Source organism: Chamaea fasciata, unplaced genomic scaffold (genome assembly GCF_029207755.1).
Source record: "Chamaea fasciata isolate MVZ Bird 193981 ecotype frontalis unplaced genomic scaffold, bChaFas1.0.hap1 SCAF_15, whole genome shotgun sequence".
Taxonomy (NCBI): domain Eukaryota; kingdom Metazoa; phylum Chordata; class Aves; order Passeriformes; family Sylviidae; genus Chamaea; species Chamaea fasciata.
Genome location: NW_027094100.1, coordinates 5,592,038 through 5,604,108, shown reverse-complemented (window position 1 = coordinate 5,604,108; position 12,071 = coordinate 5,592,038). Strand labels below are relative to the sequence as shown.

Here is a 12,071-nt window from a genome sequence, read left to right as displayed (position 1 = left end):
GTTGGTTTCACTAGACAAGTCTGTCCTTAACAGCAAGGACCTACAGAGGAGGCCCCAAATGCAGTGATGCTCAGACTTGAAGCCTAAAGAAGGGCTGCCTCTCTGTTGGACCCAGAGATGGGTGGAGGTGGGACCCATGGGGTTGCTGGGTCAGCTCAGAGCTTTCCAGCCTGCAGTTAAGATTTCCATCATGCAGACATGACATCCCTGCTGATATGTTGGGATCCCCAGTCTCACTTGGGATGGTGTTGGTGTCCTTGTGGGCACTGGCCCCAGCCACTCCTCCCCAGCAATCCGGGAGTGGAAGCACCCATCCATCAGTTTCTGGAGGTCCCACTGTTTTTGGCTTCCTTAGCATGAGCTTGTTAGTCAAAATACTGCCATGCAGTGCTAATAAAAAGAGGATGTTTCTGTCCTTGTTCATTCCCACACTGCCAGAATTGGCAGCTCTCTGGCCCAGGGGGGCTGGAAACGTGGGGTTTGGGCTGTGGGGACTTTGTCAGTGCTAACTGACAATAGATTGAGTGTGTGGGGAGAGAATAATTGCAGCAACAATTAAATTGGCAGCACATAGCCAGACCTGGAATAGGATGCAAGTCCACGCAAACCTGGATGCTTGGCTGAAATAGCTACGTGGGGTGAAAGGCTGGATTTCCTCTGGTAGTGCAGACAGGCAGAGGCGCTTCCCACAGTATTCCGTTGGGAATGGCATCCTGGTGCTCCTGAGCTAGCAGAGCAGCCCCTGTGTCATTCTCAGGAGATGGATGAGGGAAGTGCATCAGCTCTCTTGGTCCTCTCTTGTGCTGTGTCCTGAGCAGTGGCTTTCCCAGCCTGACCACCTGAGACGGTGAGCTGTGGGCAGTGGAGAAGAGCCACAGCATCAGGGGAGTTGCACAGGAACAGTGAGAAGGCTGTTTCTGCTCATCACTCAGGTTATTTTTCCTTTGTGTTACTCTGTTCTTGACACCCAGGTCTCAGTCCACAGAGATTTGTTGTTAGCTTGCTCTGACTAAAATCAGGTACAAGGTGTGTCGCTTGCTATGTGAAAATGCCAGCCAGAATGGGGTGAAGAGGAGGAATTAGGACAAACTTACACCTACTGGAACTGTTTGAGCAGCCTAATCCAGGCAGTGCTGGGTGTGAGCCATGCCAGTGGAAATGTCAACACACCTTCATTTGCTCTTGTCAGAGGGGCTCAGGTGTGTGTGGTTGCAGTACTGAGGACCTGTCACCTCTCATTGCACATGGCATCCACCCAGTGTGGGCTCTGCAGCATCATTCCTGGGAGTCTTTCATGCTTGCCCTGACTTCAAAAATAGTGTCACTGCTGATTGTGCTTGCTGCTAATTACCTAAATAAAACCACCTGTTGGCTTCAGGGGAGTCTGAGCCTCTGGTGCCCCAGCTCTGGCCACCCGTTGACAGCAGCAGTGTCCCACAGTAGAGCAGGAAGGGTACTTTGCTGCTGACCTGTCCCTTAGCACTGATTTTAATACCTTTAAAAATGTCTTAAATATGCTCATATTTACTTTTTACTAGATTATATAGATGGTTTTTTTAATGAAGGCTGAATATCTCCTTATTTAATTAACTGAGTATTGGATTTAACTTAACTTTAATTAAATGGAGTATTTTTTTTTAATTGTCTGTGGGTTGCTGCCAAGCAGGAAACTTCTATGTGCTTCTTTGCAAAAGCCTGGCATAGGCCGTGCTGAGTTCTGTGGGCTGGGGTTTAAAGCCTCCTAGCTGGAGAGGTGGAATTTCCTTTCTCAAGGTGACTGACCTTCCTTCCTCCCCTGCCCACGGGGCAGGAGGGGCCATGCCTGCTCCTGGGAAAGCTCTTGCTGGGACCCCCAGTCCCCGCCGGCTGGGCACCACCCCGCACTCTCCTGACGGAAGGAGGGAAAATGTCTGCCTCGTGCTTTGGGGAAAACAAAGGATGAGCTCATGCCCTGGCACGAACCCGGGTTCTCTTCCATGGGAACTCACAGCCCGTTGTTTGAGGACTGATTTAATAGCAGAAACATGCTGAATCCTGACAGCCACTGTGGGTGCATCGGCCGTGAGCTCTGGGTGCTCAGGCAACATTTCACACCCAGATATTGTGGTTTTACACTACCAAAAAACACTGATGCAATTTACTGGGTGAAGAGGTTACACACACACAGTGTGTGCACTTGTGTTTACTTTTGCCTGCGGTATAACCCTGCATCATTTGAAAGCAAAGGAGTTTTCTGAGTACCTCTGTAACATCTTCAAGGTGTAACCTTTTGTGTGAAATTCTCTGCATATGTCAGATAAATTAACATCTTTGAGTTCTGATAGCCCAGGTATATGAAAGAGGCAAAATCAATATTAGGATAAAGGAGAGAGAAAATGGGAATGGAAACTTGAAAATGGTGTTTTCTTCTGTCCAGGTAACTTCAATAATTTGTTCTCATTGAAGGTACATAGGAATCATACTGAAATGATAACAGTGGGGATTGATTTGGAAAAAACAAAATGCTGTTGGATTAAGTGCTACCACAGACGTATTCTGTATTATTTTACTTGATAACATCAGTTTCAGTGATGACTCTATTAACACAGGTAAGGAAATTGTTGCTTGTGTACTCAGAAGTGCCAAGTTTTTGGAAGCACAGGGTGTAGCTCAGTGTTTCTGTTCTTACCCATCAGGAAAAACAGCTTATCCCCTTTCATTTTTCCTTGTGTCTCTCTTAAGAGGAAGTAATTGCTCTTAGAGGTCACTTGAGTGACCTCCTGGGGTGAGAGCATGTGGAGAGAGCCATCCCCAGTTCTGCAAAGAGAGATGCTCACTGTTGTCCCTCAGGATGATCAGGATGAAGCAGCTGCTTCCATCCCCTGCAGCAGCTCGTGCCACAGAGGGCTGGGAAAGGCTGAGACATGTTTTTGAATCTGTCTGAATTTATCTTTTTTTATTAATGAGGAAAAACAAAAGGTTGGGACATTCCAATATGAAAAAATATATCATCCTGTTGCTTTTGCTGTGTTTTCTGGTGTACCTTTACCCTGGCTTTTACAGAAGGAGGTGTACAGATAACCCATGCTGGTGAAGTAGGCACCTTTTGGTTTTAAGCATGTAATATTTTTGTAGCCTGAAACTTAGCTTGTTGCCAGTGAAGCTTTTATTTTTGATTAGCTGCTGATAATGATTATGGAAAGAGAATCAGAAAGTGTGATATGGTAACCCTGAAAATGAAACAATTCCCCAGCTGAGAGTGAGGAGGGTGACAGTAAGCTGGAAAACATGAAATCAAGACCTAGTCTGTTAGTGTTAAGCTCACCAGGTTTGTCCTGTAAGCCAAACACCAGATGGTGAGTAAAGTGATTCAATGGAAGCGTAGACTGAAATGGGAAGAGCAGCATCTTCCCTGGGAGAAAGGGGGAAGGCAGGAGGGTGGGTGGACACTTTCTGTGATGGTTTCAGGGTTTCTTTTTCATCTGTAGTGGATATTATTTTCTGTCAGTGGGAAAGTTAATCCAACAGCAGCCTGTGTGTGGTGGGCATCAGTCCGACACCTGCACTGAGCAATGCCCTCCTGTTCCTGAGCTTGGAAGGTGACCCTGAACACTGGGATGTAGGACAGCCCTCTCGAGGGTTTCGACTGTTGTTGAGCCTAGCTCTAGTGAGGTAGTCACCTGGCAGGAGCTTGCTGCTGCTGGGCAAATGAGAAAACTTCAAGGATTTTTCTACCAAGACATTAATACAAAGCTCTCTGTCTGCTGGGTAAGTACCCCTTGCACACCTGATGTTAGAAATGTGCCCTGTGCACTGCAGCAGGCAAGATAAATGCAAATACATTTTAGTCTTGACAGTCTTAGGTAACTTCTTTTCATTGCTGTGGATTTTTAAGAGACTGCTGGGGAGCCAGGTAGGTTAAGGGATAAAGTCCTGGCACTGCAGCTCGAGTCTCTCCTGAGCTCTTTAATTTGCATGAGGGTGCAGCTTCTGCCTGGAGCTGTGGGAGGAAACATCCATTGGAGCCTTGCTGATGGCCATCCACATGGCTGCTCCAAGGTGGAGAAATGTCACTGCTCTCTGACTGTGAGAGGTTTGTCCCTGGGTTAAATGTGTGTGGGCCTTGTGCTGTACACAATCACGGAATGGTTTGGGTTGAAAGGGACCTTAAAGCCCATCTAATTCAACCTCCCCCTTCCATGGCCAGGGACACCTTCCACTATCCCAGGTTGCTCCAAGCTCCATCCAACCTGGCTTTGAACACTTCCAGGGATGGGACAGCCACAGCTTCTCTGGACAACCTGTGCCAGGGCCTCACCACCTTCACAGGAAAGAATTTCTTCCTAATATCCCATCTGAACCTGCCCTCTGTCAGTGTGAAGCCATTCCCCCTTGTCCTGTCACTACATGCCCTTGTGCAGTACAGCTTGTCCTGGGAATATGGGTGGGCTGGGGCTCCACCAGGCTCCGGCTTGAGTCATGTTTCATGTCAACATTGTCTGCAGCCTTTGTACAAAAAGATCGTCTGATTTTAAGAGTTTGGTCTCTTACTTAAAGAGATCTGAAAAACTAATTTGATGTTTAGTTGACAGCTGTGAAAGGAGTGTAGTGAGAAGGATGTGATGGATAAGGTTTTCCTTCAGACTGTAGGATACATTTGTTATGATCTGGTTTAAACCCAGAAAAGTGAGGAAAGGTAAGTCTCTGTGTGTAAACCGGAAAAAACTTTGAAGGTTCAAAATATACCCAAAAACGAGATTAAAACCAAACGAGATCAGATGTTGGTGCCAAAAAATTGATGTATTTTTTATTTAATAGAGAAAGAGGCAAAGAGAAAAGAAAGCGAGGAAGAGCTAGCAAATGAAGTGTGCCTGAGGAGTAGGGGTAGAGAATGACAGGGGTTAGGTGGAAGCACATCCCACATCCAAGGATCCCAAGGATGTCTCGTTGCTCCCTTCTCTCTGGTCTCTTGTCGGTGAGGGTCCCACATCACACTGCCACACGCCAAAGAGTTCCGAATCCCCTGGGTTAATGCACGCTTCGGGCAGGTGGGAACGCCCCGGTGCCTCCCTTGCAGGGCCAGTCTGACCCTGTCCCTGCAGCCCCGAGGGTCTGTGGCACCATCTCTGGGGCAGGGTCTGGGCCCCTCTGGGGCTTTTCGGGGCCGTGTCCCCCCGTGCTGTGGGTCAGCTTTCCCCGGGGGCCCCACAGCAGCTCCTCTGCACAGCCCGGCACGGGGGCCCTGCCTCTCACCAGAGGCTTTTCCAGCCCCCCAAAACCTCTCCTCACCCCACCTTGGGCGCGAGGGTCTGTGCCAGCCTGGCAGCTGACAGCCCTGGGCTGGGGTCTCCTCCCCAGAGGTGCTGAGTTTGTGCTCTGTGAATGTCCCCAGCTCCTGAGTTTGATCTTCGCCAACGAACGGCCCGGGGCCTCCCTCCAAAGGCCTGGTCAGGGTGTGGTGGTGTTCTGTGCAGCTTTTATAATACAGTTCGAAAAGTCCTTCAGGAAAATGTTTAAGTCGAAAACCATATTACTTCAGTCTCTGACAACGTTGAAAGGGGAGCTTGGCAGAATATTAAAAATCTGTCTTGTAAAATAACCCACACTCAGTTTATCCTCAGCATAGGATACACTCAGCAAATTTGACCCAACCTTTTTTCCTTATCTCTTAATCTTCTGAGCTGAGCTAAACAATGGGATCATACTTACTAGAGCTTTTGAAAGTTAGATTGAAGCCTGCTTAGTCTGTAAAAGCAGCATATACATAGAATGTCTGAACTGTACGTATAGGGAAATACGTGTTAAAATGAGTGTAGCTTTTAAAATGTATCCTTTTCTCCAGGCTTTGGGAGCAGCCTTTGTCATAAGGGTTCCCCTGGGTTCTCCTGAGGCTTTTGTTGGAGAATCAGTCCTGTTCCTGTGGTTATTGGCCACAGTGTAAACCACTTATTTGCATTGAAATGAAATCCGTGCTGTCTGTCCCATACACCCCCACCATGGGATAATAATGAGATTTCCATTTCCGGGACTTATGAACTGGTTCATCAGACATGAAGCAGTATCTTTACTCTTGAAAACCTGGGGGGAAGGAGAGGAGGGACCTGCAGCACTGCAGTTGCCTTCTGTGCAGAGGCTGTGTCTTGGCTGGAGGGTGTCAGGATGTTCTGGGATATGTCTTCAGGCTTAATTGCTTGGCACATTTGCATGACAGAGGACTTGCAGTAATGAAGGCAGTAAAACTTCATGCACAGAAAGCCCTCTGCCAGGAGAGGCCAGAACCAGTTGGGACTCGATTACCCAAGCTTGGAGCAAGGCAGAAAGAAGCCAAAGGAGGAGCTGAAGCAGACAGGCTTGTCCTGCTGTTGCTGGATGACGAACACAGATAACGACAGTCACAAGAGGCACCTCTTCCAGGTGACTCTATGGCTGAGAGATGCTTTACCTCCTGTGCATAAATAGCAATGCTTGTGTCTGTAATTCAGAATTTTGGCAGCAAACATTCAGCTGACACTGGCCCATCATGGTCTGGTTTTGAGAAGAGGGTGAATCTGAAGAATATCAAACAGAAAACTGTTTTGGGCTGAGCCAAACGTGGCCTTCAGCTCTGTTTGAATCTCATGTGGTGTGTGAGAACAGGACCAACACCCCCAGGATTAGGAAAATAATCGAGGTGCAGGCAATTCCTGTGGGGATGGGCACCCACATTGCAGGGGCAGAGCTACTGCTGGTCCTGTCTGGGCAAATCTCCCACCACCATTGCACTAGTGGGCAGATGGAGGGTGGACTTGGGGCTTGAAGGTGTAATTTAGGAGATATTTCCAGCCTTGCAGCTGGTGATTTTGCTGCCAAGGAAGGTTTCTTAGCTGCGCCAAAAACATCACTGCTCAAAGCCCTTCCAAATCATGCCATGGGTGGAGGGGCTTGCTTGGAGGTTCTAGGAGCCAGTGCTGGCCTATCAGATTAGCAATCTTCAGTTTTAATCTCTGGTAGTCTGGAAAAAGGAGATTAATTGTTTTGTTTGTACTTCTAGTCTTTTAAAAATCTAATTTATAACACATTGAAGTAAATGAATTTTTAATGCTTTGGATCAGAATATGAAGTCTGATGTCCTCTAAATCTCTGTGGTCTCTAGAGCTAGGGACTTGCAGTTGAAAAAGGGTGGGAGAACAAATAGGACATTTTGGAAAATGCGTAAGAAAACCAGCCAAGTGTGAGAAAACAAATTGGTAGTTTTTGGTTTGTAGGCTATAAGAGTTCTCCTTGGTAGGAGTTCACAGGCCAGCTCTTAAGAAGGGTTTGCAAACTCAGTTTAAGAAAGGCTGTAAAAAGCAGGAAGAAAATCCAGCAAAGAAAAGCAAATTAGGCCCTGAAGGAGGGAAATTTGAACTGATCTTGAATTTGACAACTGAAAAGAAATCCATCTGGTTCTGGTTTTCTGAGGGTGAATGTGTGAGTGTTTTGCACAAAACAAAGTCTTTCAGAGTCTCACAGCCTTTGAGGAAGAGGAGCTGTTCTGGCGTGAGAACAGCTTTTTGTGCTACAGGAGGAGCCTCTTGATCTCTATGGATGCTGCTGGGTCACCTGTGGCTTCATAACATGGCTGAGCAGAGGACAGGTGAGCTGCCACCACCATGAACATCCTCCTCACACAGGGTCAGGGAGCTGGTGGCAACTGGGGAAGCCAAGCACTGCAGGAAGTGCTCTGTTTCTCCCTTCCATCAAGGGCCTCCTTTTGGAGAGTGCCCAAGCAATAAGTTTTAGCTTTATAGAAACATTTGGTCTTGATGTACAAATTGCTGAGCTTAACAGGGACAAAGGGGCGACGCTTTACAAACTGCCTTGGATTTAAGCGAGTCCGTGGAGATGATGGTCTGGAGGTCTTTGCTGGAGGAGGTTTCCATTCTGGAAACAGCTGCCAGTCCCATGCACCCCAGCAAAGGTGTGGATGGCACCAGTGTGCAGGAGCACATGAGGTCAGAGGAGAGGACCCCCAAGCCCTCTCCTCCAGCCACCCTGGACTGAGTGTGGATCTGAGCCATGAAGCCCAGACAATTAAAGATAATGCCTTTCTGCAAGCATTGCTCTCAATGCTCCCAGCTGTATGGGCCATTGCTTTTATTCCAAAAAATGTTTATGATCCTTCTTTTCCTCTCTGCATCATGGTTGAGTGTTTTCCTTATTTCTCTTGAAATAATAATCTAAACTGGGGAATTGGGAACCCACAGTCTGCTTGTATGTATATATATATATTTTTTTAAGAATATAAATTGGGGAACAGTTAAAAATATATTATTCCTGGCAGCAAAATTCCTTTTTTAATAGACAATTTGAAGTTATTATGTTGGAAGTCGTTTTCCCCACGTGTTTGTGCTTGTGTGGTGTGGAGGGATCTGTGCCAAGAGGGCTCCAGGCAGCTTCTGAGGCTGGGGAAGTTGCTGGGAACTTGCTGAAGGCTGCAGGTTTTCAGCTGATGGTGGGGAAGAAACCTCAAAGGCACCATCCTTCAGTTCTTTACTAAGCTTGGTTTTATCAATGGACATTTTGCCTTAGGAAGAACTGAAGAATTGGACTTTTAAGATCTTTTTCTAGCAGGATCTGGTTTTTTACTTCTCATAGCTGTTTGTTTTTACAAGGTTTGTGAGTGCCTGTGCATTCTCCTGTGCACCAGTGATAGATCTTTGTTTCTAATTAATATTTATTGGATTATTTTAGTCAAAAACAAGCTTTGTTTCAAAGTGCCACAATATGCACTTTATTTGTTTACAGGATGGTGTTTCATTTCCCTGCTTGGTTTTTCATCAACTTCAATCTACCGAAAAGCTGGTGGAAGGCACCTCTCTTGGGGAGCTGCTCTAGAACAAATTAAACCAGGTTAAACAGATTCCAGCCTCTTACACAGCATCTATGTCTTTCATCAGTCCAGGCACGTTTTTGACTCACATGGCTGTAAATAGCAGCCAACGTGTGTTCATGGGCTATGTCCAGCTTCCTGCTGCTTTTCCCCAGTTGCTGGAGTTAGCTCCTCTCCCCATATTGGGTTTTTTCAGGTAAAGCCTGGCTCAGGTGACATTAGCAGTAGGTATTGCTTGGTTTATGGGTGTGGATGGGACTGACTAATAGCACGCTCACGTATGTGGAGTTCCACGTGTGTGAAATAGCACATAGGTAATGTTTGACATTGGTAAAATAATGTGGAAAATTCATGGGTTAATGGCATCTGAGTTCCTGACTTGAGGTCATATGACAAAAAAATTCCAGTTTATCTTAGGACTTAAAAAGCAAATAGAAATATGAATACCAAGCTATATCCTTGACTGATGTGTTTCTCACACTGTAAACGACTGATTTATTTGGGGAGAAAACCCTTCCAAAATGAGTGTAGATCTGTACGGACAAAGGCAGCTGCCAGTGAAAATCTCAGGACCAGTCACTTGGCCTCAGGTGTTGCCCAACCTGCACGTGGAGCTGCCCAGCATGGGTTTATCCTGTTATGCTGATAGAAATGGACAGGATGGCCCTGAAGTCAGGAGCACAGCAAGTACCCTCAGAGTGATGGAACATGGAGTAAGTGGACTCACAGCCTTTCTTTTAAAGAAACAGCAAATATGCTTTTAAATATGAAATAAATGCAGAATATTTGGCAGTGGCTCACCTTGGAAAAACAGCAAATTCATTTGATGGGAACCAAGGGGAGCTGGTATATTCAGTACAATTTTAACTGCAGGTCAAGCCTGAATTTTCCTTTTCCTGCTGCACATCCCTGTTTTCCGTAACACACATAAAATGTTACTACTGCAAGCTGCATGTCCCAACACAGCCCCTCCATGTACATCACACAGTATAAATCTCAGGGTTTTCTGCTTTCTTTCTCTTCAGGAGAGTGTCCCTGCCCAGAGCAGGAGGTCGATGCCCCATGGATCTGGGGGCAGCCCCATGGACAAGCAGCAGATGCTGAACATGCAGCATCACCAACCCACCCGGCTCTATGCCAACAACAGCTCCGAGTCGGCGCTTCCAGGCCAGCTGAGTGGACTCCACATCACCCCTGCCCACAGGTAGGACCAGGGCAGGGCTTGCTCTCTGCATCTGCTGCTGCTCCTGCAAACTAAGGTTCAGGGAGTGCACAGAGGCTGTGGTACTCCTGAAGCTCCAGAGATCATGGAATCTTAGATTCACATGGAAAAGACCTTCAAGATCATCCTGTCTAACCATTGACCTAACTCTGCCAAGTCCATCAAGATGCTGGGCTGGACCCCTGCTCTGTTGGTTAAGTGTAGGCGGGAGAAAAAAAGAAACTAACCAAATGAACAAAACAAAGCAAAAATAAAAAGTTCTGGAGACACCAATTTCTGAACAAAATGGCCACATCTACATAGGTAGCAGCTGCAACACTGAATTGAAGGTTGTGATGCTGAAACAATGCTCAGGTATGCATCTTGGGGAAGGTGCTTGTTCTCCAGATCTCTGTTAAGATCATTCTATTGCTGATGTGAGTAGGTAGATTAGTGGCCCTTGGGTATGGTCCCTGAGCTGGGATAAATGCTAAGGAAGACAAGGGGAGGAGAGGTTTAAATTGGATATTAGCAAAAATTTCTTCACCAACAAGATTGTCAAGCCCTGGCACAGGCTGCCCAGGGCAATGGTGTGGAGTCACCCTACTTGGACTTAACAGACATGTGGATGTTTCTCTTGGGGACATGGTTTAGTGGTGACCTTGGTAGTGCTGGGGGAATGGTTTGGCTTGATGATCTTAGAGGGCTTTTCTAACCTAAACAATTCCATGGCTCTGTGAGTGTCACAGACAACAATATTTTGTTTTTTCAAACTGTGTCTCCAAGGCAGGATGGAGGGTGCTGCCCTCCTAGGAGTGGGGAGCACCTTGCCACAGAGCCAGAAGCCAATACTTACCCTGGAAGCTGGAGATACTGGCTGAAAAGACAAACTGCAGTAACTGGGATGTTTATAAGTGTAAGATCTGCTCAGTGCAGCTGTCCAGGAGGCTGAGAAATAATGCTCCTAGGAAAGCAAAGGCTTTTGTGTAGCCAAGAATGGTTTGGGTGAATAACTCAGACTTTGAGACAAGCCAGGTAGTGGACTGGGATGTTTTCACATGGCTTATGAGGATCTTGATTTATGTTCCTCCAAACTGACAAAATATCCTGCAAGAAAGTAATGTCTGTATCATATGCAAAGAGAGTTCCTTTTCAGCTCGGGAACTCTGTATCTGTGTGAATCTGTGTTTCAGTGATTCAGCAGCAAGACAGCTGCCCTATGCTGATCCAGGAAAGTTATTGAAGTTGGAAAGAGGAGAACTGCATAAAAAAATACAGAGAACGAAATCTGGTGTTATCTGCAAATGAGCCTAAAGCCAGGACATTCACTTGGGTCTTTTGAGTAGAATTGGAGCGGGAGTGCATTTTCTTTGGAGTGCATTTTCTTCGATGAGGCTGGGCTGGTGTCATGGTTTGACACTGGCCAAATGCCAGGCATCATGATAGTCACTTGCTTACCTTCTCTTGTTTTCAGCTGGGCAGAGGAGGGGGGGGAAAAGAAACTAACAAAGGGCTCATGAGTTGAGATGAGGACTGGGAAAAAACACTCTAAGGGCAAAACAGGTTCAAATTTAAAGATATTAAGGAAATTTATTATCAATAGAGTCAGAGGAGGATAATGAGAAGTAAAATAAGCCTTTAAAACACCTTTTTTTTCCCCCAGCCCCTCCCTCCTTCCCACTAACAGCTTTGAGAGACAAGGTGTGGGGGTTTTGGTCGGTTCGTCATTTGGGATCTTCTGTTGGCTCAGGGACAGGAGTCTGTTCTCTGCTGTGCCCTGAGTCCCTCCCACAAGCAAACAGGGTCCCCAAAACTGCTGTGGTGTGGGTCACTCGTCCATGGGGTGCAGTCCTCTAAGGACAGGCTGCTCTAGTTTGGAAGCAAGGCCCCTCTCTCTGTCTCTGGAACAAGGGGCCCTCTCTCCATTTGGGTCTCCCACTAGATCACAGCTCTCCCTGGCATCCACCTGCTCCAGCGTGAGCACTTTTCCCATGGGCTGTGAGTGGATCTCTGCATCCCCGTGGACTCATACACACCAGG

The 12,071-nt window shown here is 46.8% G+C and overlaps 1 protein-coding gene across 1 annotated transcript in view; it reads left to right on the top strand.

The window, feature by feature from the left end:
• The window catches only part of PDLIM4 (PDZ and LIM domain 4), a 46,434-nt gene that overhangs the window by 26,503 nt on the left and 7,860 nt on the right, over window positions 1-12,071 (top strand). Inside the window, exon 4 of the mRNA XM_066197089.1 lies at window positions 9,856-10,034. Coding sequence (XP_066053186.1) covers window positions 9,856-10,034 — 179 coding nt within the window. The remainder of the gene's footprint in view (window positions 1-9,855; window positions 10,035-12,071) is intronic.